This window comes from Macaca mulatta, chromosome 19 (genome assembly GCF_049350105.2).
Source record: "Macaca mulatta isolate MMU2019108-1 chromosome 19, T2T-MMU8v2.0, whole genome shotgun sequence".
In the NCBI taxonomy this organism is placed as follows: Eukaryota; Metazoa; Chordata; class Mammalia; order Primates; family Cercopithecidae; genus Macaca; species Macaca mulatta.
In genome coordinates, this window is record NC_133424.1 from 70,458,413 (window position 1) to 70,484,611 (window position 26,199).

The following is a 26,199-nucleotide window of genomic DNA, read 5'->3' on the forward strand; positions in this document are numbered from 1 at the left end:
CCAAGTGTAAAGACAAATTCTAACAGATTGAATTTCTTTTTGGACCAGCCATATGTTCTTTAGAAAAGATACACCTAAAACAAGGATACGGGAAGTTGAGGGCAAAGGGATAGAAAAGGATATACAAAGTAGGCATGAAACTGAAGAAAGCTGAAGGAGCTGCATTAATCGCACAAAACAGACATTAACGTACAAAAGTGTTTTAAGAATCATAGGGTCACTATGTTTTTTGGGTTTTCTTTTGAGGTGGAGTCTCGCTTGGTCACCCACGCTGGAGTGCAGTGGTGCAATCTTGGCTCACTGCAACCTCCGCCTCCCGGGTTCACGCCATTCTCCTGCCTCAGCCTCCTGACTAGCTGCGACTACAGGCATCCACCGCCACGCCTGGCTAATTTTTAGTGGAGACGGGGTTTCACTGTGTTAGCCAGGATGGTCTCGATCTCCTGACCTCATGATCCGCCCGCCTTGGCCTCCCAAAGTGCTAGGATTACAGGCGTGAGCCACCACGCCTGGCTGGTCACTATATTTTTATAAAAGAAACAATCTATTAGGAAGATGTAATAGTTCAAAACCGGGCACATAATATGAGCCTTGTAGAACAGAATCACAGTAAGAAACTGACAAAATCTTAAGTGTACTTGGAAGTGCTAACACATTCTTTTTTTTTTTTTTTTGAGACGGAGTCTCGCTCTGTCGCCCAGGCTGGAGTACAGTGGCCGGATCTCAGCTCACTGCAAGCTCCGCCTCCCGGGTTTACGCCATTCTCCTGCCTCAGCCTCCCGAGTAGCTGGGACTACAGGCGCCCGCCACCTCGCCTGGCTAGTTTTTTGTATTTTTTAGTAGAGACGGGGTTTCACCATGTTAGCCAGGATGGTCTCGATCTCCTGACCTCGTGATCCGCCCGTCTCAGCCTCCCAAAGTGCTGGGATTACAGGCTTGAGCCACCGCGCCCGGCTAACACATTCTTTATGATGATAGAAAAAATATTTGAAGGAGACAGGTGCAGTGGCTCACACCTGTAATCCCAGCACTTTGGGAGGGTGAGATGGGCCAATCACTTACATTCTGGAGTGCAAGGCAAGCCTGTGCAACATAGTGAAACCGTCTCTACAAAAAATATGAAAATTAGCCAGCCTGGGCCGGGCGCGGTGGATCACACATGTAATCCCACCACTTTGGAAGGCCAAGACAGGCAGATCACGAGGTCAGGAGATTGAGATCATCCTGGTTAACACGGTGTGTAACCCCTTCTCTACTAAAAATACAAAAACTTGGCTGGGCACGGTGGCTCATGCCTGTAATCCCAGCACTTTGGGAGGCCAAGGCAGGTGGATCACGAGGTCAGGAGTTCAAGACCAGCCTGACCAGCGTGGTGACACCCCATCTCTACTAAAAATACAAAAAATTAGCTGGGTGTGGCGGTCTGTACCTGTAATCCCAGCTACTGAGGAGGCTGAGGCAGGAGAATTGCTTCAACCCCAGAGGCAGATGTTGCAGTGAGCCAAGATCGCGTGACTGCACTCTAGCCTCAGCAACAGAACGAGACTCCGTCTCAAAAAAAAAAAAAAAAAAAAAAGGCTGGGCATAGTGGCTCACACCTGTAATCCCAGCACTTTGGGAGGCCGAGGCGGATGGATCACCTGAGTTCCTGGTCCCAAAGTGTCTGGCCAACATGGTGAAACCCCATGTCTACTAAAAATACAAAACATTAGCTGGGCGTGGTGGCACATGCCTGTAATCCCAGCTACTCAGGAGGCTGAGGCAGGAGAATTGCTTGAACCTAAGAGGCAGAGGTTTCAGTGAGCCGAGATCACACCATTGCACTCCAGTCTGGGCAATAAGAGCAAAACTCCATTTCAAAAACAAACAAACAAAAAAAAAAAAACCACTCAACCCAGAATTCTATATCCAGTGCAAACATACTTAAAGAACAAAGGCAAAATACAAACATCCTCAAATGAAGCAAACCTAAGACATATATTTCTTGCCAGCAGGCCTGCCTGAAAAGAAATGCCAAAGGAAACTCTCGGTAGAAGGGAAATGATGCCATAGGGAAAGCGGGAACTTTGGGAATTAAATGATAGAGATTGCACAAATATTTTATCTTTAAAATATACATGGAGGCGGCTGGGCGTGATTGCTCACACCTGTAATCCTAGCACTTTGGGAGGCTGAGGTGCGCGGATCACCTGGCTAACCCAGTGAAACCCCATCTCTACTAAAAATACAAAAAAAAAACTAGCCAGGCGTGGTGGCAGGCACCTGTAATCCCAGCTACTTGGGGGGCTGAGGCGGGAGAATGGCATGAACGCGGGAAGCAGAGCTTGCAGTGAGCCAAGATCACACCACTGCACTCCAGCCTGGGAGACACAGCGAGACTCCGACTCAAAAAAAAAGAAAAAGAAAGAAAAATATGGCTGGAGGCCAGGTGCGGTGGCTCACACCTGTAATCCTAGCACTTTGGGAGGCTGAGGTGGACGGATCACTTGAGCTCAGGAGTCTGAGACCAGCATGGCGAAATCCTATCTCTACTAAAGATACAAAAAATGAGCAGGCACCGTGGCTCATGCTAGTACTTTGGGAGGCTGAGGTGGGTGGATCACAAGGTCAGGAGTTCGAGACCAGACTGGCCAGCATGATGAAACCCCATCTCTACTAAAAATAAAAAGAAATTATCCGGGCATGCTGGTGGGTGCCAGCTACTCCAGAGGCTGAGGCAGGAGAATTGCTTGAACCTGTCAGGCAGAGGTTGCAGTGAGCCGACATCACGCCACTGCACTCCAGCCTGGGCAACAGAGCGAGAGTCTGGGAGGAAAAAAAAACAAAACCAAAAGCAAACAAACAAAACTCAATAGTAAGAAAACAAACAGGCCGGGCACGGTAGCTCATGCCTGTAATCCCAACACTTTGGGAGGCCGAGGCAGGTGGATCACCTGAAGTCAGAAGTTGACGACCAGTCTGGCCAACATGGTGAAACCCCCTCTCCACTAAAAATACAAAAACCAGCCGGTGTGGTGGCACATGCCTGTAATCCCAGCTACTTGGGAGGCTGAGGGGTTGAATTGCTTGACCTGGGCGGTGGAAGCTCCAGTGAGCTGAGATCATGCCACTGCACCCCAGCCTGGGCGACACAGCAGGACTCCATCTCAAAAAAAAGAAAAGAAAAGAAAAAAGAAAACAACCCAATTTTGTGAAGTGCACAAAATACATAAACAGACATTTCATCAAAGACGCTATATAGATGGCAACTAAACACATGGGGAAAAAATGCTTAACATCATCAGCCATTAAGGAAATGAAAGGAAAACCACTATTAGATATGTCTACACACCTATTAGAATAGTTAAAATCAACTTTTTTTTTTTTTTTTTTTTTTTTTTTTGAGACAGAGTCTCGCTCTGCCGCCCAGGCTGGAGTGCAGTGGCCGGATCTCAGCTCACTGCAAGCTCCGCCTCCCGGGTTCACACCATTCTCCGGCCTCAGCCTCCCGAGTAGCTGGGACTACAGGCGCCCGCCACCTTGCCCGGCTAGTTTTTTGTATTTTTAAAGTAGAGACGGGGTTTCACCGTGTCAGCCAGGATGGTCTCGATCTCCTGACCTCGTGATCCGCCCATCTCGGCCTCCCAAAGTGCTGGGATTACAGGCTTGAGCCACCGCGCCCGGCCCAAAATCAACTTTTTAAAAACTAAGCTGGGGCTGGGCGTGGTGGCTCACACCTGTATCCCAGCACTTTGGGAGGCTGAGGCGGGTGGATCACCTGAGCTCAGGAGTTGGAGACCAGCCTGGCAAACCAGCAAGGTGAAACCCCATCTCTACTAAAAACACAAAAATTAGCTGGGTGTGGTCGTGGGTGCCTGTAAGCCCAGCTACTCAGGAGGCTGAGGCACGAGAATCACTTGAACCCAGGAGGTGGAGGTTGCAGTGAGCCAAAATCGCGCCGTTGCACTCCAGCCTGGGCAACAAGAGCAAAACTCTGTCTCAAAAACAAATAAAGAAGAAAAGGTTTTAAAAATTGATAAACCACTAGCAAGAGAGAGAAAGAGAGGACACATCAGGCATGAGAGAAGTGACATCATCACAGACTGTGCAGACATTAAAATGCATAGGCATATTAGGAACTAGATATTACTAAGGCAGTAAACCAGACCACTAGCAAATTTGTTGAGAAACACAATTTATCAACTATTAGTTGATAATACTGATACGCATCTTCTGTGTGCCAGGACCTTGAGGCCCAGCTCCAGGCAGAAACTCAGCAGTGGTTGGGAAGGCATCAGATGTCAGATGGTGCAAAGGGGACTCAGAGCCCAGGGATAATGGGAAAGAACACAGAGGAATCCAGCCATTTCCACAGCGTCCAGCTCTGCTGTGGGAGGCTGGGAACAGCCTAGCACTACCACCCTGTGACTGGGAGGACAAGACCACAAAATGCAGCTTCCCTGAACTTCCTCTTGGTGATGAGGTTTATGTGGTCAAGGTAGAGGTGGGTACGTCTGGAACCTCAAGCAACCTGCCCATACCTGCTGGGACCAGGCCAAGGTGCCCAGTGAGTAAGAGGCAGCGTCCTGGAAGAGCACAGATGGAGTCCCTGAGAAGCGTTGGTTGGCCGGGTGCTGTGGCTCCCACCTGTAATCCCAACACTTTGGGAGGCTGAGGCAGGGGGATTACTTGAGCCCAAGAGTTCAAGACCACCTGGGCAACATAGTGAGACTCATCTCCACAAAAAATAAATAATAGAAAGAAAAATGTGAGTTGGCCAGGTAAGGTGGCTCATGCCTGTAGTCCTAGCTACTCAGGAGGCTGAGGCAGGAGGATCACTTAAGGCCAGGAATTCAAGACAAGCTTGGGCAACATAGCTCTACAAAAAATAATAATTTCTAGACGTGGCGATGCATGCCCAGGCTCCCAGCTACTTGGGAGGCTGAGGCAGGAGGATCGCTTGAACCTGGGAGATCGAGGCTGCAGGGAGCCCGACTGCACCACTGGGCTCCAGCCTGGGTGACAGAGTGAGACCCTGTCTCAAAAAAGAAAAGGAACCCATCCACTTTCAGGACACAGGATTCCAGCCCACTCAGCCCTGGGAGTCCAAGACATTTTAAACAAACTCTCTCTTCACATTTATTAATTCCTAGCAGGAATGAGGGAGCGCCCTCCAGCCCCCCAGGGAGCCCAGCCTTCTGCTGCAACAGGACGGGTGGGAGCCAGTCCAGAATCCCCCGCACTTCTGAGGACACCAGCAGCACCCTGGCCCGCGGCTGCATCAGCTTTCTAGACAACGGGAGAAAAGAGAAGTGGAGGAGGAGGGGAAATCCTATACCCTCCTCCCTGCGGAAATCAAGGCCGACCTCCCTGCCGCCCCCGGGAAGCGCGTGATGGGCTGCCAGCCGAGACCCCCATCTGTGCCTCCAGCTGCAGAGCCTTTGCTGGGCGCTTCCTCGCCCGTGATTCCCCCACGAGCCCTGGGGAGACCCAGCGCTAACCACGGTGCCCAAGGGAGGAGCCGGGAGAGGCCCTCCTGGAGGTGGGCACAGCCCAGGCAAACGCCAGCGGATGGGACCCAGGGAAACGTCACCTGCCACCAGGAGCTCCACGGGGTCGCTGAGCTCCGACTCGAAGGTGTTGGGCCCCCAGGAGCTACGGTAGCGGCACCTGTAGCTGCCAGCGTGCTGGGGCCCCACAAAGGTCAGCTCGAAGTTCGCAGCGGCCTCGGGGGTGTGGACCGTGTCCACGGCCTTCGTCTCGCCCTCGCGCAGCAGCTCGAAGGTGACGTCGGGGATGGGGCCCTCGCAGCGCAGGACGGCGTCTCGGCCCGCCAGCACCGCCCCACTCCACGCTGCCCGGAGCTGAGGCCTGGGAGGGGGTCCTGGGCGGAGCGGGCGGGTGGTCGGGCCCGGCCACACCCCAGGCCGCGCCCGCACCTGCGCCTCAGCCCCGGCTTCATCTTCCCTCTCTCTCGTTCCTGAGCGCAGACGGCTCCTCCGGCCCCGCCGAGCTGCGCCCGCTGCCTTCACACCCTGGACATCCGCTTGACACCTCGGTGTCTGGTGTTCCCCCGCACCCCTCCCCCGGGACCGTGGAAGTCCCAGATTCGGGCCTGCTCTGGGGTTTCTGGGGTCCCCAGCCTCGGTCCCTCGGACGGGTGAAGGGAAAAAGAAATGATGGAGAAAACGGTGCTCCTTCAGGGAGGAACCAAAAAAGGACATACCATTTATGTCAATAGATGAGGTTTTTTCCCTCCGTAAGTTAAACTTAAATTTAAAAGTGTATTTAAGGTGTCGGGCGCAGTGGCTCACACCTGTAATCCCAGCACTTTGGGAGACCGAGGCAGGCGGATTGCCTGAGCTCAGGAGGTCGAGACCAGCCTGGGCAACACGGTGCAACCCCATCTCTACTAAAATACAAATAGTTAGCCGGGCGTGGCAGCGTGCGCCTGTAATCCCAGCTACTCGGGAGGCAGAGGCAGGAAAATTGCTTGAACCTGGGAGGCGGAGGTTGCAGTGAGCCGAGATCCCGCCACTGCACTCCAGCCCGGGTGACAGAATGAAACTCCATCTCAGAAAAAGGATCAACTGTAAGGAATCAAATCTTACAAAATCATGGAAGATTTTGGTAACGCTGTTGATAATTTCAGGGAAATTAATGAAGTACATATAAGTACTTGATTTAAACATGTATTTTATTCACTAGTTTGAGTATCTTGCCATGGAAGATACTAGCTCAGCCTAGCAGAAAAGTGCAATATGTATAATATACTTTCGCATTTTAAAAGTTATATTCCCTATCCATTTTGAAATGCTGGGCTAACTACATGAAGTTACTTGCAATTAATTGACAGCTAATCAGGCATTTTGAAAGCTTGATTGGATTAACTATAATGTTGAAACTTGATAAAATCGTAATGTTGATTTTTACTGTGAAACGTAAACACATCCTAGTTTAATTTTGTGTCTTAGTGTGGATTTACAAATTTACTACAGTTATTCTGAGCCAGGAACACAATCAGATTTCAGGCCAGTTTGATACTGGCTGTACTTAATTCTAAAAGGAGAGTAGGACATTATACTAAATGTTATGTCAATGGGACTGTGTTGTCTGTGGAGCTTGGTAAATTAATCATTTTCTTCAGACTTGAAGGAGAGTGATAAAATTTGGAGTTAGGATAATGATGTACAATTTAAAGATTAAACTTTTTTTTTTTTTTTTTTGAGATGGAGTTTCGCTCTTCTTACCCAGGCTGGAGTGCAGTGGCACTAACTGGACTCACTGCAACCTCCACCTCCTGGATTCAAGTGATTCTCCTGCCTCAGCCTCCCAAGTAGCTGGGATTACAGGCATGCGCCACCACGGCTGGCTGATTTTGTATTTTTAGTAGAGACGGGGTTTCTCCATGTTGGCCAGGCTGGTCTTGAACTCCTGACCTTATGATGCACCCACCTCGGCCTCCCAAAGTGCTGTGATTACAGGCGTGAGCCACTTTGCCTGGCCAAAATTAAACATTTTTCATCAATTGTGGAAGGTGGCTTGTAAAACTGCAAGAATAGGCCAGGCATGGTGACTCACAACTGTAATCCCAGCACTTTGGGAGGCCGAGGCGGGCAGATCATGAGATCAGGAGTTCAAGACCAGCCTGGCCAACATAGCGAAACTCCATTTCTACTAAAAATACAAAAATTAGATGGGCGTGGTGGCACGCGCCTCTAATCCCAGCTACTCAGGAGACTGAGGCAGGAGAACTGCTTGAACCCAGAAGGCGAAGGTTGCAGTGAACTGAGATTGCGCCACTGCTCTCCAGCCTGAAAGAATAAAAGTAAGTTATCCAAAAAGCAAAAGGAAGAGGGAAGGGAAGGGGAGGGGAGGGAGAGATGGGGGGAGAGAAGGAAGTGGGGGAGAGAGAGAGAGAGAAAGAAAAGAAAGAGAAAGAGAAAGAGAAAAGAAAGGAAAGGAAATGAAAAGAGAAAAAAGAGAAAACAGTGCTCCCAGCAAACAGCACAACTCAAGGTCTGGAGGTCAGACCTGTGCTCTCAGGCTCCGCTGGGCTCCGAGTCCTGGAGACGTCGATGAGGAAATCAGAGGGACAAACAAAGCTGGGGACGGCGGGGCTGGGGAGAGGGACATCAGCCGTGCGCCTGCTGGCCCGGGGCCGGGGCTGGGGCTGGGGGGCCAGTACGACGACTGACATGGCCAGTAAGAAAAACAGAGCAGCCATAGAGCTGCACGAATCTGACCAAGAAAACCTGGGTCCAGCCTCCCTGCTGCTGACTACGATGCTACACGTGACCTACGGGCTTGTGACCCGCGGGAAATAAGCCAAAATTCCAGGCGTCCCCAGGACCCTGGACCACCGATCGCCTGCTTCCCACCAGAGTAGTTGATGGGGGCTGAACCAAGGCCCAGAGCGCCGCCGTCAGACGCCCAAGGAAAGGCGGGCAAAGGCAGGAGGCCCCGAGGGGCACTGAACCCGCGCCCGCCCTCGCTGGTGCCCCGCCAGCTCACCGTCCACACGCAGCTCCAAGCGCTCGCTGGGCGCGGAGCCCCCAAAAGGCGGCTTCAGGTCCACGTAGACGCAGCTGTAGTTGGCGGAGTCGGCCACCGAAATGTTGTGCAGCTCGAAGAGTGCCTCAGTCCCAGCGGGGCTCTGCAAACGGTGCACGCGGTGCCCGCCCCCGTCCTCGCGCACCAGGGCGAAGCGCGCGCCCTCCAGGGGCGCCAGGCACCGCAGCCGCACGCGCGTGCCGGGCTCCGGGTTCCGATTCGCAGGCTCCGCAGTGAACTCCGGCGCAGGCAGCGTCTCTGCGGAGCAGCACGCGGGCTGATCCGGGCGCCGAGCGGATGGCTCGGCCCTAACGCGTGGTCTGGCCTCGCGCTCTTTGCTTTGGCTGAGTCTTTTGCCCGCAGTGATCTGGCCAGTTTCCTCCCTCGCCTCCTCCGGCCCCGCCCCACCTTTCCAGCCCAGTCCTTCTTGGATATCTCACACGCACGCACCCTTTCACTGTTTCTTAGTAATTTGTCTATAGACACAGACGGGAAGCGGGGACGGGGACATGTTTTGTGCATGGCTTGATGCCTGGTGCACGATGCCGCTCAGTAGTGGATTTGCTCCCCAGCGTCTTCTGGGCACCGCCCCAATGTCCGCGCTACTGAGGGGCCCCTGTGGTCCGCTGGGCATGGGGTTTGCTGTCCCGTGCTCAGAGTTTGCTAAACACCATCAGGCCCAGGGCAAGCGAGCAGAGAAGCTGCCTCAGGACAGGCCCTCAGTGCCCACGCAGACCTGGCAGCCAGGATGGGCCCCCGGCCAGGTGGTGCCCCCTGTGGCCTGGGCCAGACCTGTTCACCCAGTTATTCTTTGTGGGGCCTGAAAGTTGCCAAGCTCATCGTCCCATTGGCAGTTCAGGATCTTTAATGGTGGGGCGGGGGGGGGGGGGGGCGGTGGGCGGGTAAAGTTGGGATTGGACCCTGGCCCAGAGTGTTGCACTTCCCCAGGCTCTACACCTGGTACTGCTCCTGCTCCCCGGGGACCCAGCCAAGCCCCTGTCCCTGCTGGCCCCGGCTCACCATCGCTCAGAATCAGCTCGACTGGCGCACTGTCCCCGGACCAGGCGTTTTCGTTGTCATGCAGCCGGTAGCGGCAGGTGTAGTGACCTCCATCCCCCAGGGCCACCGCGTTCAGGTGAAAGAAGATGCGGTCTGGGCTGGTGCTGCTCCTGGGTACCAGCAGCTCTTTCTCCCCGCGCCACAGCTGGAAGTGCACTCCACTCAGGGGAGCCAGGCAGGCGAGGGTCACCTTGTTACCAGGGCGCAGGACCTGGGCGGACTCTCCATGGTGCATCAGCACAGGTGGTGGTGGTGCAGCTGCAATGCAGGCAGCATTACTGGGCTGCCCCATCCCTGGAGCTGCCCTCTGCCCAGTCCCCAGACCTCTGCCCTCCAGGTGGCAGCCCCAGGAACACCCTTCCATTCTTTTTTTTTGAAACGGAGTTTCGTTCTTGTGACCCAGGCTGGAGTGCAGTGGCGCCATCTCGGCTCACTGCAACTTCCGCCTCCTGGGTTCAATGGATTCTCTTGCCTCAGCCTCCCAAATAGCTGGGACTACAGGCACCTGCCACCACACCTGGCTAATTTTTCTATTTTTAGTAGAGACAGGGTTTCACCATGTTGGCCAGGCTGGTCTCAATCTCTTGACCTTGTGATCCACCGGCCTCAGCCTCCCAAAGAGCTGGGATTATAGGCATAAGCCACGGTACCCGGCCCACCCTTCCATTCTTTGGGCATCCTCTGCCCAAACTCCTTCGCAACCATCAGACCCAGGCAACTGTGTGGCCAGCTTCCTGGACCTGGTCCTGGGCAGGGGCATTCAGCATGGAGGTCAGGGTCAATGTGGTCATGCCCCCTGTAACCCCTCCCCAGCATCTCCCAGAGATGATTCCCACAGTCACCAAGCTCCTCAATGATCACGGTAGCGCTGGGCTCAGAGAGGGCGCCTGCCACATGGGTCCGGTAGCTGCAGCTATAGTTGCCAGCCTGGTGGACAGGAAAGGCGGCCTCCACACCCTCCTGGGCCTCAGGCATCTCCAGAAACTCATGGTCGCCTTCCCGCTTCAGCAGAAAAGTCACACCCCGAAGCCCGCCTCGGCACACTGCTGTTGTGTTCAGACCGGGCGTGATCCAGGACACAGGCGTCATTGAGAGCCAGGGAGGAGGCAAGGACTCTGTGGGTGGGGTGGAGTTGAAGAGTGGTTCTGTATAACACGGGAGACAGGGGAAGCCCAGCAGAACCTGGGCCCCATCCTCAAAAAATGTGAGGGAGACAGGGATAGAGGGCATTGCTGGGAAAAGGCAGCCAGGCACTGGTGGAAACAAGGCATACAGCAAGAGAAAGGAGTGCGTGGGAGCTGTATGGCATGCCGGGCCTGCTGGGGACACAACCATTTATTCCTCACAACACTCTGGGGTTAGCACAGATATCACCCCATTCGACAGATGGGAAGATTGAGGCTCAGAGACATCAGGTGACTTGGAGGACGGGAGGCCCCCCTGTCAGCCACCTACTCACTGCCTCCTGGCCCCCAATTCATGCCCCAGCTTACTTGGCCCCGTCAGCTCCAGCAGCTTGCTCAGCTGGGTCCATCCTGTGAACAACCCTGAGCGGCAGCGGTAGCGGCCCTGGGTGTCACCCGTCAGCAGGAACTGGTGCTTGATGGCAGGTGAGTCAAGGTGCACGGGCTCCTGGGCCACCCCATTCTTGAACAGCTGGAAGTCTGGGGTCCCCAGGCGGGCCTGGCACGTCAGCATCACATTGGCCGAGGGTTTCAGCAGCGATTCGGACTCTGCCCACAGGCTGGGCTGGGTCTCATAAACTGCAAGGGGTGGCTGGGATCAGCTCAGGGCCACAGGGACAGGGCTTACCCACGGCCTGGGCCCACCATTCCCAGACCTCAGTCCTGCACTCACATGTGGCTGCTTCTGTCACTGGGCCCATGGGGAGACCTGCGGAGACAGCCCCGGTGAGTCTCCCGTTCCAGCCCCTTCCCGCCCCAGGGACCCAGACCCCGGGAGGCCTCACCCCAGAACAAGAGAAAGGCCACCAGCATGGACGTGATGGTCGTGCTCACTCCGGTGCAGTGAGTGTCTGCGGTGAGCGTCTGAAGCAATGAGGCCCCAAGGGAGGGTGGCAGGGGCAGCTCGGACACTGACCTCTTCCCGTGTTTGTCCTTCCCGGAAGGCGAGGGCAGGGCCCCCATGGGGTGAGGGCAAAGGGCTAACTTCTGAGGCCTCAGGATGCTCAGCAACAATTATGATCAATAATCATGGATAATTAATAAACTAAATCAACAACGAGCCATAAAATGATGCTAAAATCACTTCATCCTCATTTCAGTGCTGGATTCTGTTCTAGAATGGGACCCTGAGCTCTCCCCACTCTGCCTGGAGCTGCTGAGGTCAAGTGGACAGTGCCAGGGCTGAAGCCCAGTAAGCCCCTCCCTGTCACACCAAACCGCATGTGTATTTGGGGATTAGCCTCAGCTCAGGGCCAGGCTCTCTGAATTCTTTTTTTTTTTTTTTTTTTTGAGACGGAGTCTTGCTGTGTCGCCCAGGCTGCAGTGCAGTGGCCGGATCTCAGCTCATTGCAAGCTCCGCCTCCCGGGTTTTTACGCCATTCTCCTGCCTCAGCCTCCCGAGTAGCTGGGACTACAGGCGCCCACCACCTCGCCCGGCTAGTTTTTTGTATTTTTTAGTAGAGACGGGGTTTCACCGTGTTAGCCAGGATGGTCTCGAACTCCTGACGTCGTGATCCGCCTGTCTCGGCCTCCCAAAGTGCTGGGATTACAGGCTTGAGCCACCGCACCCGGCCGGCTCTCTGAATTCTTGAGAAACCTGAACATTTCCTGCCACACCCCCACCCCAGGGAAACGGCAGCAACCCTTTGAGGAAGATACACTGTCTATTCTTGCCGCAGGACTGGTTCTTCCTTAAAAAAGATTGTTTTCCCTGCAACTGAGGGGCCATGTGTCTGGGGACTGACCTGGGTCTGTAAACTGGGTATCACGTAAATGGAACCCCATTCTCTCCAGCCACCCCTTATCCCCCCCAGAGTTCCAACTAGTCTGGCACGCTGCAAATGGACAAGTGTGAAATGCACTCCCAAGAGATACTACTATGCTTCAAAATAACTGCAAGGTTTTCATTCATGTAATTGGCATAAACCTGGGGAACAAGGATGGTGACGGTATCTAAGGGTAATTGATCAAGGAGGATGGGACACAACAGTAGACTGGATCAAGTCTATCTACAGGAGATGACTTACAAAGATTCAATTTAAGATGTAAGCTTGTGCAGCTTGAAAGATACTGAGTTTGTCTAACAGCTTGACTAAGACCTGGACTCAATGGTGGCCCAAATTCAATGAGGTTGAATTGCTAGAACTCCCTTGGTACAGGGAGAGTAGGAATTTTGGAGAAAGGAATCCAAAAGCTTAGGGATACAGGAAACGTTGAAGTGGATTTAATGTATACATTCAGCATGTGCCAGATCACGTACACACACAGAGTACCAAGGAGGATATCTTTGTTACAAAAGCACTGGGAAATACATTAGTCAGTGGGGCACCCATATCCCTGAAACTTGCTGCAGTGGCAGTCCTCTGAGGGGCAGTATGGCCCTCGGAATTGCTGCCACTGAAACGGCCTCTGATTTTGGTGATGAAAGATGGACGTGACAGAGCTCAAATAACAGGGCCTACCTGCCAGAGATGAGACTTGGATTCATCATGATTGGCAGCAGGAACAAGGAGGTGATCAGAATGTTTTAACCCTCAGGGAAGGAAGGATTGCTTCTACTAGGGAGAAAGGCTCAGGATTACTTAGAAGGTTGAAGATTCTCTTTTTTTTTTTTTTTTTTTTTTGAGACAAAGTCTCGCTCTGTTGCCCAGGCTGGAGTACAGTGGCGCAGTCTCAGCTCACTGCAACCTCCGCCTTCTGGGTTCAAGCTATTCTCCTGCCTCAGCCTCCCGAGTAGCTGGGACTACAGGTGTGCAACACCATGCCCGGCTAATTTTTTGCATTTTTAGTAGAGACGGCGTTTCACTGTGTTAGCCAGGATGGTCTCGATCTCCTGACCTTGTGATCCGCCTGCCCCGGCCTCCCAAAGTGCTGGGATTACAGGTGTGAGCCACCGCATCCGGCTGAGATTCTCTTTCAACAACTATTGATTTGGCAAATGCTTTTTTCCCATCAATATGCAAGGACCACCAAAACTATCTTCTTTCTGTTTGGCAAGGACAAAAGTACACCTTCACAGCTTGCCTCAGGACTAAATCTGCAACTTTTTTTTTTCTTAACTCCCCAACCTTGTTATGCAACCCCTCCCTTCCCCTCCCTTCTCTTTTCTTTTCTTTTCTTTTTTCTCTTCTTTTCTTTTCTGATGGAGTCTCACTCTGTCACCCAGGCTGGAGTGCAGTGGTGCGATCTCAGCTCACTGCAACTTCTGCCTCACGTATTCAAGCGATTCTCCTAACTCAGCCTCCCAAGTAGCTGGGATTATAGGCATGCACCACCACACTCAGCTAATTTTTGTATTTTTTAGTAGAAACAGGGTTTCACCACGTTGGCCAGGCTGGTCTCGAACTTCTGACCTCAGGTGGTCCACCTGCCTCGGCCTCCCAAAGTGCTGTGATTACAGGCATAAGCCACTGCACCCAGACACAATTTTCTCATTCTGTCATAATCCCTGCGTAGCTCTTGATCATTCTGACTTCCCACAGAATATCATGCCATTCCACTATATGGATGACAACAGCTGCTTGGATCACAAAGTGGCAGGTAGCTTAGGCAACCAAGTTAAATGCATGCTAAGGGTCCACCTTCTGGTAAAGTGCCTAGAGGTCTGCAGCCTGTTAGGACAGCCCCTCCTAAGAAGACCAGTTGTTGCAATATGCACTATCTACCACTAGGAAAAGGGAACAATGGTTGGTGGGCTTCTGGATTTTGGACACAACGTATACACTCAAGTGTGCTTATCCAGTCCACGTATCATCTACAATTTTTTGTGGAGCTCAGAACAAGAGAAGTCCATATGGCAGGTCCCGGATACAAGGCAAGCTGCCACTTGGGCCCTAGGACCCAGAAGATTCAACATGGCTACTGGATCTGATGCAACCCAGAGTTTGTGGCACATAAGAATACTGAACTGAAGCCAGGCGTGGTGGTTCACACCTGTAATTCTAGCACTGTGGGAGGCCAAGGCAGGAGGAGTGCTTGAGGCCAGGAGTTCAAGACCAACCTGGCAAACACAGCCAGACCCCATCTTAAAAAAAAAAAAAAAAAGAGAGAGAGAGAGAAAATACTGTCTCTCTTGCACCCCCTCAAAGTTCCAGCAACCACCATGGTTCAGCCTTTAGAGACCCAAGCCCCCCTTCCCAGTTCCTAGGATCTGGTAAAGCCACCTGTCTGCATTGCACCCCCAGCTCGAGGTGGGCCACATCACAGACTCGAATCGCTGCACAGGTCCACGTGCAAGGGACTTTTTGCTCCCCAGTAGAGAAGAACCGGGTGGCACCAACCGGAGGCCTGTGGATGTGATGCTGCGTCCACAAGAAGCCAGCAGTGTGTCAAGCGGGACAGAGTTATCCTTTAAAACGAATCCCAGCCACCACGGTGGAGAGAACCGAGGCAGGACGGAGAAGTGGACAGAATTCCGCTCCTCTCCCCGGCCCTAGGCCTCCTGCTACCCTTCCCCAGAGCCAGGCCTCTAAACCTCTTAGCCCTTGGCCGGAGACAGAAAACCCGCGTACAACTTCCGTTCTCGCTGGGGTGGAAGGAGGGAGGAGAGGGGACTCACACCCTGCCCTTGTTCCCTGCCGGAGCAATTTCACACAGTTCTCAGAGGAGACCACCACACCTGTCGGAGACCCCAGTTCTTGCCCACCTCTGCATGGACGAACCTCTCGCCGAAGTGGAGCTTACTACCTTCCCTGAGGTCAAGAGCCCATCCCACATGTCCCAGCCAGGGCTGGGTGGCCGGTGGGACTATTGTCAAAGGGACTGTGCAGCCAGGGTTCCCCACGCCCAATGCCACCCCTGCACTCCCAGCAGGAGGGCGCCCGCACTGGTGGCCCGAAAAAGGCTGGGCCAGCAGACAGTGCACTCACGCCCGGGACCCCGCAGTGCCGCGTGTCCGCGACCTCCCGCTCAGGCGCGTCCTCGGGTCAGGGCGCAGTGCGGCCCCCGTGCCGCTTCTGGTGCTCGTTGAGGTTGGAGCGGTGGCTGAAGGGCTTCCCGCACTCGCCGCAAGCGTAGGGCCTCTCGCCCGTGTGCGTACGCCAGTGGCTTACGAGCTCCGACTTGCGCACGAAGGCCTTGCTGCAGTGGGCGCAGACGAACGGCCTCTCGCCAGAGTGCAGGCGCTGGTGCTGGCGCAGCTCGGAGCTGCCGCGGAAGGCCTTGCCACATTCTGCGCAGGCGAAGGGCCGCTCGCCCGTGTGCGTGAGCCGGTGGTGCGCCAGGCCCGAGCTGCCGCGAAAGGCCCTACCGCAGTCGGCGCAGGCGAAGGGCTTGACGCCCGAGTGCGTGCGCTGGTGGCTGAGCAGGTTGGAGCGCTGGCTGAAGGCCTTTCCGCATTGGGCGCACGCGTGGGGCTTCTCGCCCGTGTGCACGCGCCGGTGCTCCGCCAGGTAGGAGCCCATGACGAAAGCCTGGCCGCACTCGGCGCACCCGAAGGGCCGCTCGTCCGTGTGCGTGCGCTGGTGCTGCAGGAGCTGAGAGCTCTCGCGGAAAACCTTTCCGCAGTCGGCGCAGGGGAAGGGCTTCTCGCTGCTGTGCGTGCGCCGGTGCTGCCGCAGCCCCGCCACGCGCACGAAGGCCTTGCCGCAGTCGGGACAAGCGTGTGGCCGCGCGCCCGCGTGGATCTTCAGGTGCTCAGCCAGGTTGGAGCTCTGGCTGAAGGCCTTGCCGCAGTCCGGGCAGGCGTGTGGCCGCGCGCCCGTGTGCACGCGCTGGTGCTCCAGGAAATTGGAGTTCCAGCTGAAGGCCTTGCCGCAGTCCGGGCACACGTAGGGCTTCTCGCCCGTGTGCGTGCGTCGGTGCTGCACCAGCGTGGTGCTTCGACCGAAGGACTTGCCGCAGTCCGGGCAGCGGAAGGGCTTCAGGCCGCTGTGTGTCTCCTGGTGGTGGATGAGCTGCGAGTGAGCGCGGAAGGCCTTGCCGCACTCCCCGCAAGCGTAGGGCTTCTCGCCGCTGTGGATGCGTTGATGCTGGCTGAGGTTGGAGCTCCAGGCGAAGGCCTTGCCGCACTCGGGGCACGTGTACGGTTTCTCGCCTGTGTGCACGCGCCGGTGCTGCAGCAAGTAGGAGCTCTGGCTGAACGCCTTGCCGCACTCCCCGCACCGGCAGCCGGGCTCCTCTGGGAGAGGCGAAGGGCGCAACGTCCAGTCTACATACTCCCGGGGCCCAGCCCCGTCCCGCCCACCATCTGCGGGGCCCAGCTCCCTGTCGGGGCCCCCCTGTTCGTCCGCCGCCCCCAGTGTGGCTTGCTGCCGCTCGCCGTCCCCTGCCTCCCCTGGGACCTCCGTGGAGTCTTCCCAGGACCCCCAGCCTCGAGACACAGCCCCCTCAGAGGGGCGCCTCGTGGCAGTCTTCACACTGCAGAGGCCCTGGCCTTCCTTTGGGGCCATCTGCAGGTTCCTCCCTCCTGGGGACTCCATCTCGCGCCTGTGACCTAAAACAGGAGAGAAAAGGTAAGTGCCTTAGAGAACACAAAGAACACCAGACAGAGGGCCTTTGGGAGACATGACGGTGGGTGGGCTGTCATCCCCACTCTTCTCCTCCACGGCCCTGGATGCCCAGTGCCCTCTGGAGCCTGGAGCAGGAAGTTCAGCAGGCGGGCTAGACACTCGGGACGGGCCAGCACTCTGGGCCTGCCTGAAAGGGCCACGTGCACATCCCTACACCTGGCCCCGCCCAGCAGGAGGGGATGGGGCGCCAGCATCGTGGAAGGACTCAAAGCTGCCTACGCACCTGCACTGGCTGTACTGTGGCACCACTCTCCTCCCCTTGCTTGATTCCTGCTGCAGCCGCTCCACCAGGGCGGTGGCCTCCTCAGGACTGCCTGGCCACTTTTCCTGCGCGTAGGCCTGGATCTCCGGGAGCAGTGTGCCCAATAACTGCTCCAGCACCAAGAGCTCCAGCATCTGCTCCTTGGAGCAGGCCTTGGGCATCAGCCACTGGCAACACAGCTCACGCAGCTGAGCCAGGGCCCCTCGGGGCCCTGCTGCCTCCTCATAGGGGAACCCCCAGAAGCACTGGCCAGGGCTCTTCGAGCTGGGCTCACCCACCATCAGTTCCAGTGGACTCTGGAGGACCTAGGGGGCCAGGGCTCATGCCCCACTCGTCTGGGCAGCCATCCTGCCCCTTCCCCGGGAGGGGAAGGCAGCTGCATGGCCCAGGGTACTTTCTCTGGAGCTGCAAACAAAGGTGAGCCTGTGAGCACAGCAAGGCCACGAAGGTCCCCTCCTTGGGACCACCTGAGACTGAGTAAAAATGGAAGAATGGGGGTATCAGCGCTTCTGGCCCCCAGCGTCAGCATCTTTGCCCACCTGTGTGTCCAGGTGCCTGAGGGACACAATGAGGTGCCATGGCTGCTTGTACCATCCATTCCCCTCTCCCTGCTTTTCTTGAGGGTCCCTGCCCAGCCCTGTCTCCTTGGCTCCCTTCATCCCACACACAGAACACCTAAGGCAGAGATTGTGAACAGGACACCCGGAGTCAGACCAGCAGATGGGTCCTGTTTGTCCCCTCCAGGAAGTGTTTTAAAAATGTAAGTTAGGCCAAGCACGGTGGCTCACGGCTGTAGTCCCAGCACTCTGGAAGGCCGACGCAGGCAGATCACGAGGTCAGGAGTTCCCCAAGACCAGCGTGGCCAACATGGTGAAACCCCCTCTCTACCAAAAATACAAAAATTAGCCAGGCATGGTGGCAGGTGCCTGTAATCCCAGCTGCTCGGGAGGCTGAGGCAGAGAACTGCTTGAACCTGGGAGGTGGAGGTTGCAGTGAGCCGAGATCGTGCCACTACACTCCAGCCTGGGTGACAAACCGAGACTCTGTCCCAATAAAATAAAAAGAGAATAAAGTAGGTACACACTACAAGGTGAATGAATCTTGAAAATATTATGCTAAGTATAAATGAAAAAATTCAGACACAAAATACTTCATATTATGTGATTCCATTTATATGAAATGTCCAGAACAGATAAGTCTATAAGAGACAGAAAGTAGATTAGTGTTTGCCAGGATCTAAAGGGAAGACAGAAATGGGAGATACAGCTGTGGGAGTGATGAAAATATTCTGGAATTAGTGGTGATGACTGTGCAATACTGAATATACTAAAAACCACTGAAGCATATACTTTAAAGGATGAATTTTATGGTATTTGTTTTTTAAAAAGTTAACCAATCTCAAAAGCTTAAAAACTGTATGACTCCATTTATGCAATACTTTCTTTTCTTTTTTTTTTTTTTTTTTTGAGACAGGGTCTGGCTCTGTCACCCAGGCCGGAGTGCGGTGGTATGATCTCATCTCCCAGGCTCAAGCCATCTTCCCACCTCAGCCTCCCAAGGAGCTGGGACATCAAGTGCGTGCCACCATACCTGGCTAATTTTTTATTTTTTTATTTTTGAGATGGAGTTTCACTCTTTCGCCCAGACTGTAGTGAAGTGGCACAATCTCGGCTCACTGCAGCCTCTGCCCCAGGATTCCAGCGATTTTCCTGCCTCAGCCTCCTCAGTAGCTGGGATTACAGGCACCTGCCACCAGGCCTGGCTAATTTTATTTTATTATATTTTATTTTTTAGTAGAGATGGGGTTTCACCATGTTGGCCAGGCTGGTCCCGAACTTTTTTTTTTTTTTTTTTTTGAGAGGGAGTCTTGCTCTGTCGCCCAGGCTGGAGGGCAGTGGCACCATCTTGGCTCACTGCAAGCTCTGCCTCCCAGGTTCACACCATTCTCCTGCCTCAGCCTCCCAAGTAGCTGGGACTACATGCGCCTGCCACCACACCCTGCTAATTTTTTGTATTTTTAGTAGAGACGGGGTTTCACCATGTTAGCCAGGATGGTCCCGATCTCCTGATCTCGTGATCCGCCCTCCTCGGCCTCCCAAAGTGCTGGGATTACAGGCGTGAGCTACCGCGCCCGGCCTGTCAGCTAGTCCCGAACTCTTGACCTCAGGTGATCCACCCACCTTGGCCTCCCAAAGTGCTAGTATTACAGGCGCCAGACACCTCGCCCAGTCTATGCAACATTCGTGAAATGACAAAATGGTAGACATGAGAACAGATTACTAGTTGACAAAAAGAGGTTAACAGGGGGCAGAGGTAGGAGGGAAGGGTATGCGGCTCTGAAAGGGCAACACGGGGATCCTGTGGTAATGGAAATGTTCTGCATCTCGGTTGTGATATTGTACTCTAGTTTTTCTCTTTTCTTTTTTTGAGACAGTCTCTCGCTCTGTTGCCCAGGCTGGAGTGCAGTGGCGCGATCTGGGCTCACTGCGACCTCCGCCTCCTGGGTACAAGCGATTCTCCTGCCTGAGCCTCCTGAGTAGCTGGGATTACAGGCACCAGCCTCCACTCCCATCTAATTTTTGTGTTTTCAGTAGAGATGGGGTTTCACCACGTTGTTCAGGCTGGTCTTTAACTCCTGAGCTCAAGGGATCCACCCGCCTTGACCTCCCAAAGTGCTGGGATTACAGGCATGAGCCACCGAACCTGACCTCTAGTTTTTCAAGATGCCACCTTTAGGGGAACTGGGTAAAGGGTACATAGGGTATGCATTATGTGTTACTGCATGTGAATTTATAATTACCTCAAATCAAAGGTTAAATTTTAAAATGACATCCGATTTCAATAAAAATCTATATTTGTGTATTGAAGACCCAGAAATCCGGGCCCCCAAGGGCCCATGTTTCTTAAGGTGGAGCCAGGCACCGCTGCCCCTTCATCCAGGGCCTGTGCTGTGCGACACCGACTCGCCAGCCCCCAGCCCCATCTAATAGGGCTGCCGTCCTGAGTCCGTCCTCGTCGTGGGATACCATGTGAGCCACGGAAGGTCCTTCCTGTCGGCCTCGCTGCTCCAGCCTCCCCGACGTACTCACATCCACGCCGCGTGCCCTTTCTGAACCTGAACGCTTCCTCCTCACCACGACGTGATCAGAGCCACCTCCCGCGTCAGTCCCAGCGCCCACGCCCCCAACAACGGGCATTCGTCTGACCGGTCACGGGTATTTGTCTCCCCACCAACCCCCAAGGCCTAGAGTGGACAAATACGGGGTGGATAAATGGGAAGAGGCTGCGGCCGGGTGGCGCGAGGCCTGTGCGGGCAGCTCCGCAGTCTTGGAGGCGAGGCCTAGCCTGGTGAGCTCCGGAACTACGAGGCGCGGGTGGGGGTTGATGAACGAATAAATGAATGTGGGAAGAAATGATGGCGCGGCAGGACATGAAGGCCGAGCCACAAGGCTGGAGGAGTGATGAGTGAATGAGTCAAAGAATAAACGAGCAGGAGGAACAATGCTACAGAACTGAATGCTATAAGGCTCGCGTTCACCGAGCAAGCGGCAGACAGGAGCCGTTTCCGCCCCGACCACGGTCGCCTCTGGCCCGTGCAGAGCCACTTCCGGGCCGCTCTGGAGGGCGCGGAGGCCTATCTCTGTGGTCCCAGAGGGCGCTGCTCTGGGCCGAGCCCCGCCCTGCCCCGCGCGGCGGGAGTGGTTGGAGCCGGAGGACAGATCTGTGCTTGGCCGGAGGGTGTCCGTTGGCGTCACTCACCGTCCTCAGCCCGCCCCTGCGTCCACTACGCGCTGCCTGAGAGGGGCCCGCACGGAGGCACGGGGAATGGTAGGAGGGGGATACCGGGTCTCCTGGGGGGCGCGGTTGCATTCGGCGGAGCGCCCCAAAGCCTTGCGGTTCTCCCCACCACGCCTGCGTAACTGTGGCGCGGCTGCGGGCGCGCGCCTTCTGGTTCCCATGGGGCGGCGCCAAGGCCGAGCTACTCTGGCGTCCTGCGTTGCCATGGATGCGCTCCGCCCCTTCCTGTACCCGGCGCGCCGCTGCGGCACACATCCAACAGCTACACAGGCGCCCAGGGCTGCCCGGGTCGTGAACGCAGGTCGGGCCGATGTAGCTTCTCCCTGGCCGTCCTCCTCCGCCCGAGGCCGTCTTTACCACCCTGGAAACTCGCTGAGTTCACGCCACTGAGTTGCATCTCACACCCACGCGCTGTGGAACACCCACTAAGCTGGCATCCCCTAGAGTCGGTATCTCGGAAGCTAAGCAGGGTCGGGCCTGGTTAGTACTTGGGAGACCGCCTGGGAACAGCGGGCGCTGTTGGCTAAAATAAATAAGCAGGGCGCGGTGGCCCACTCCTGTAATCCCAGCACTTTGGGAGGCCGAGGCGGGCAGATCACGAGGTCAGGAGTTTGAGACCAGCGTGACCAACATGGTGAAACCCCGTCTCTACTGAAAATACAAAAATTCGGGTTGTTGGCGTGCGCCTATAATCCCAGCTACTCTGGAGACTGAGGCAGGGGAATCCCTTGAACCGGGGAGGCAGAAGTTGCAGTAAGCCGAGATCGTGCCACTGCACACTCCAGCCTGGGTGACATAGCAAGACTCCGTCTCAAAAAACAACATAGACCGGATGCTGTAAGTTAAAATAAATGAATAGCTAGAGACGGGATCTTGCTACATGGCCCAGGTTGGTCTTGAACTTCTGGGCTCAAGTGATCCTCCCACCTTGGCCTCCCAAAGTGCTAGGATTACAGACGTTCGTGAGCCACTGCACCCGGCCTCCACGAGCTTTTTTTGTACCAATTTGTACTAGGGAGCTCTCACCCCAGCCCAGGTGGTTTGGGCAGGTGTGGGTACATGGCCCAGGTCCGCAGCACGGGGCAGTCCATCCCCCTGGCCCTGGCAATGGTCACTTTGGACCTGTTAGCATCATGGGACTTCTCTCTGAACTGTTAGGGCCTCTATCTGCTTTGAACCTGAGGCTGTGAGCACCTGTCAGCTGGGGCAGCTGCTGCCTTCTTGCCCTCATGAGGGATGAATCTGTTAGAGAATGGAGTCCATACAGAAAAGCAGAACTGAGGGATGGTGTGTTAGTTTCCTGTGGTTATGCAGCAAAGTACCACAAATTTGGTGGCTTAAAACAGCAGAAATATATTCTCTCGCAGTTCTGGGGACCAGAAGTCTGACATCGATATAAGTGACCTGAAACAAGATGTTGACAGGGCTGGGCTCCCTCTGGAAGCTCTAACGTAGAACCTTTCCTTGTCTTTTTCAGCACCTAGAGCTGCATTCGATGTATTCCTTGGCTTTTGGTCCTTTCCTCCATCATTAAATAACTGGTAACATCTTACTCTTTCTCTTATTAAGTTAAAATATTTAACGTATGTTCATTTTATCTCATTTGCCTGAGAGTCAATTTTAGCTTTAAAAAAATTTTTGGCCGGGCGCGGTGGCTCAAGCCTGTAATCCCAGCACTTTGGGAGGCCGAGACGGGCGGATCACGAGGTCAGGAGATCGAGACCATCCTGGCTAACACCGTGAAACCCCGTCTCTACTAAAAATACAAAAAAAAACTAGCCGGGCGAGGTGGCGGGCGCCTGTAGTCCCAGCTACTCCGGAGGCTGAGGCAGGAGAATGGCGTAAACCCGGGAGGCGGAGCTTGCAGTGAGCTGAGATCCGGCCACTGCACTCCAGCCCGGGCTAGAGCAAGACTCCGTCTCAAAAAAAAAAAAAAAATTTTTATTGGCCAGGCGGGGTGGCTCAGGCCTGTAATCCCAGCAATTTGGGAGGCAGAAGTGGGCGGATCATGAGGTCAGGAGTTTGAGACCAGCCTGACCAACATGGTGAAACCCCGTCTCTACTAAAAATACAAAAATTAGCCCTGTGTGGTGGTACATACCTGTAATCCCAGATACTTGGGAGGCTGAGGCAGGAGAATTGCTTGAACCTGGGAGGCAGAGGTTGCAGTGAGCCGAGATTGCACCACCGCACTCCAGCCTGGGTGACAGAGCTAGACTCTTGTCTCAAGAAAAAAAAAAAGCGGGGCTGGGCGCAGTGGCTCACGCCTGTATTCCCAACACTTTGGGAGGCTGAGGCGGGCAGATCATGAGATCAAGAGATCGAGACCATCCTGGCCAATATGGTGAAACCCTGTCTCTACTAAAAATACAAAAATTAGCCAGGCGTGGTGGCATGTGCCTGTAGTCTTGGGTCACCCATGCTGGAAGAATTCAGCTGCCTGGCCATGAGGAAACTCAGGTCTGCGGTCCTGTAGAGAGGCAGTGGAGCAGTGCATCCTCCAAACCCAGTGGGGCCTTCAGATGATTGCAGTCTTGGCTGCCATGTTGACTTCAACCTCGTGAGAGACCTTGAGCCAGAATCACAGGCCAAGCTGGTCACAAATTCCCCACCCACAGAAAATGTGTGCAATGATAAATGTTTATTTGTTTATTTTTGAGACAAAGTCTTGGTCTCTCACCTAGGCTGGAGCGCAGTGGTGCAATCTCAGCTCATTGCAACCTCTGCCTCCCAGGTGCAAGGGATTCTTGTGCCTCACCCTCCCAAGTAGCTGGGATTACAGGCACATGCCACCATGCCCAGCTAATTTTTGTATTTTTAGTAGAAACGGGGTTTTGCCACGTTGCCCATGCTGGTCTCGAACTCCTGAGCTCAAGCTATCCGCCCAGCTCAGCCTCCCAAGGCACTGGGATTACAGGCCTGAGCCACAACGCTTGGCCTGGAGCATACCCTTGATATGCAGACTAACCAATCCAGAGCCTCACCGGTGGCTCTATCTGGTCCACACACCGCAGGAGACAATATTCCTCTGTCTTAATCATCCCAGGAACAGGAGCCAAGCAGCTGGGGGACACTCCCACAGCTGAAGGCCCACAGGAATCACTCCAGCTAGCCAGTCCTGTGCTGTGAGCTCTGCTCTGCCTTGCTTTTCCCTTGGAAACCCCAGTAAAGGCTCTGGCTTAGAGCTCCCCCTTGCTCCTGCCCCTGCTGCCTCCGACAGATGCTGTACTTTCTCATGTGTCCTTCCTCATGGGCCGTGCCTCCTGTTTCCAGGATCTGTAAGCATGATGGACTTTGTTTTCCTGAGCTTGTCCTGTGTCTCTTCTTCTGGCCACACCTGACTGAGCAGCACATAAAAGCCACAGAACACCAGGAGAGCTGCTGCTTGGGGAAATTCTGCGGGAAGTGTCCTGGGGGACTAGGGGCAGGGCGAGCACTGCTCTCCCTCTCCTGAAGGCTGGGGAGAGCATCAAGGAGATTACCAGGTAGGAGGACCATGGGCAGGGCCTGCCTCATCAGGATGCTTTTCCCAGAACAGAGGGTAAAAATTTAAGCCCCTGGTGGGTGAGTCCTGGATTAACCAAGACCTGGGCCTTTTAGAGGCTGTGGAAGACAGAGGACACTGTGAGGTGAGTTTCTCTTGGGTGGATCCCCAGGGGCCTCTGAGGCTGGTTTCAGGCCCTACCCTTTGGCTGCCCCACTGGAAGCTCTGAGCATCCACCCTTCAGAGGCGCTTTCCCTGGTCTGACCTTGGCAAGGGCAAATAAGAAGGTACTCCGTGGGGGGTCACCAATGTCTGAGGCGTAAACAGTGCCCGTCTGCACAGTAGCATGAGGGCCACAGAGTGTGGTAAATGTCAAGTGACCAGCCCAGGCGGTCCCCAGTGTGGCTGCAGGGGCCACTTAGGATTCTTCTGTTTGGGGGTCCCAGGCCACACTTGGGGAACCCTATTGGAAGCAACAAGGCCTAGGCCCTGAGGGCCCAGGGCTCTGCCCTCTCCAGTGCTCTAGCTGAGCCAGGAGCAAGCATCCTCCCGGCCCTCCCAGCTGGTGTGAGGAGGAAACCGCACGCCAAAGGGCAAGGTGCTCTGTACAGATCTGTCCCTAGTCGGCCTGCTCCAGTCGGCCTCTGGAGTGGGAGCCTTGGGTCTGTCTGGAACCAGCGTGGATGAAATGCAGGGAGAAACTGGAATCATAGCCATGGACAGCCACTTACATAGCTGGGAAAAAGCATGCTGTGCTAGATCCCGGTGGACTCTCACCTCTGCGGTGCTGGGGACTTTGTGCTGACACCTCAGGCACCCACTTCCACTCACACCGCGGAGGCTTGGGGAGATTCAGTTCAGTCTGGAGTCCGGCAGGGGACGACAATAGGGCGACCCCGACCGTCAGTCAGACCAGGGCAAGCTTGCCAGGGCATCGCACTTCACCAAAGGGAACCCTTTCTGCCGCGACTACGGAGCCGCCAGGGCCGGGACAGGCAGAAGCCTGCTCTGAGGTCTCACCTCTGGAGGGTTATGAGCTGTGCCAGGCCGGCTACGGTAGAGCGTGTGCAAACACCCCGAGGTCCCAAGGCTCCTGAAGCCGCCTAAGGGGCATGAGAGGCCCTAGGTTCGAATCCTGCCTTCATCGTCTTATGGTTGTGCCTCTGGAGAGTCACTTTTCCCCGTTTCCTCGCATACCAGAGAGCCAAGTAACAGGCACCGCGGCTCTGTGTGGACAGAGATCGTGGACACAGCGTCTGGGCCGGATCTGCGGCCACTCGAGATTATTACTGTGTATGCCTACAACCAGATGCTGTGTGCCCTGTTAGAAAAGGTCAAATAAAACTCGAGTTAGTGGAAGCCTGTGGACGC

The 26,199-nt window shown here is 54.9% G+C and overlaps 2 protein-coding genes and 2 long non-coding RNA genes across 10 annotated transcripts; 2 read left to right on the top strand and 2 right to left on the bottom strand.

Moving 5' to 3' along the window:
- Positions 1–5,093: 5,093 nt before the first annotated feature.
- A1BG (alpha-1-B glycoprotein) lies at positions 5,094–14,821 on the bottom strand. 5 transcript variants are annotated; one of them, XM_077980187.1, is made up of 9 exons: positions 14,740–14,821; positions 11,561–12,093; positions 11,449–11,484; positions 11,085–11,354; positions 10,434–10,706; positions 9,553–9,849; positions 8,494–8,790; positions 5,573–5,863; positions 5,094–5,268 (listed from the first exon to the last, which is right to left on the bottom strand). In XM_077980187.1, exons 2-9 carry the CDS (start codon positions 11,736–11,738, stop codon positions 5,261–5,263), a joined length of 1,650 nt encoding a protein of 549 aa, XP_077836313.1. In that variant the 5' UTR covers positions 11,739–12,093; positions 14,740–14,821; the 3' UTR covers positions 5,094–5,260. The 5 variants fall into 5 exon arrangements, with proteins under 5 accessions (XP_077836313.1, XP_077836314.1, XP_077836315.1 ...); XM_077980188.1 differs by lacking the exons at positions 11,449–11,484; positions 14,740–14,821 and having other exon boundaries at positions 11,085–11,398; positions 11,561–11,707; XM_077980189.1 differs by lacking the exons at positions 11,449–11,484; positions 14,740–14,821 and having other exon boundaries at positions 11,085–11,367; positions 11,546–11,705.
- Positions 13,879–21,532, bottom strand: ZNF497 (zinc finger protein 497). Of its 3 annotated transcripts, XR_013409776.1 has the most exons (3): positions 21,306–21,516; positions 14,472–17,208; positions 13,879–13,942 (listed from the first exon to the last, which is right to left on the bottom strand). XR_013409776.1 is itself a non-coding variant. In XM_028839154.2 (2 exons), the coding sequence occupies exon 2, from the start codon at positions 17,192–17,194 to the stop codon at positions 15,701–15,703; it is 1,494 nt and encodes a 497-aa protein (XP_028694987.2). In that variant the 5' UTR covers positions 17,195–17,208; positions 21,306–21,532; the 3' UTR covers positions 13,879–15,700. The 3 variants fall into 3 exon arrangements, 2 of the variants coding, with proteins under 2 accessions (XP_028694987.2, XP_077836348.1); XM_028839154.2 differs by having other exon boundaries at positions 13,879–17,208; positions 21,306–21,532; XM_077980222.1 differs by having other exon boundaries at positions 13,879–17,201; positions 21,306–21,446.
- On the top strand, positions 19,144–20,413 carry LOC144337128 (uncharacterized). The gene is made up of 2 exons (XR_013409798.1): positions 19,144–19,339; positions 20,138–20,413. It is a non-coding gene; the product is annotated as an uncharacterized LOC144337128 (long non-coding RNA).
- Positions 20,657–26,196, top strand: LOC106994874 (uncharacterized). The gene is made up of 3 exons (XR_013409793.1): positions 20,657–21,374; positions 22,822–22,885; positions 24,618–26,196. It is a non-coding gene; the product is annotated as an uncharacterized LOC106994874 (long non-coding RNA).
- The last annotated feature ends 3 nt before the right edge of the window (positions 26,197–26,199 follow it).

What these genes read in the sequence shown, in the direction of transcription:
- A1BG (XM_077980187.1), bottom strand. Translation starts at nt 11,738, where the DNA reads ATGGGGGCCCTGCCCTCGCCTTCCGGGAAGGACAAACACGGGAAGAGG. An exon ending in AGTGACAGAAGCAGCCACAT is followed by an intron (nt 11,355 to 11,448) that starts GTGAGTGCAGGA and finishes CACCCCTTGCAG; the next exon opens with TTTATGAGACCCAGCCCAGC. An exon ending in GCTGGAGCTGACGGGGCCAA is followed by an intron (nt 10,707 to 11,084) that starts GTAAGCTGGGGC and finishes CCCCACCCACAG; the next exon opens with AGTCCTTGCCTCCTCCCTGG.
- ZNF497 (XM_028839154.2), bottom strand. Translation starts at nt 17,194, where the DNA reads ATGGAGTCCCCAGGAGGGAGGAACCTGCAGATGGCCCCAAAGGAAGGC.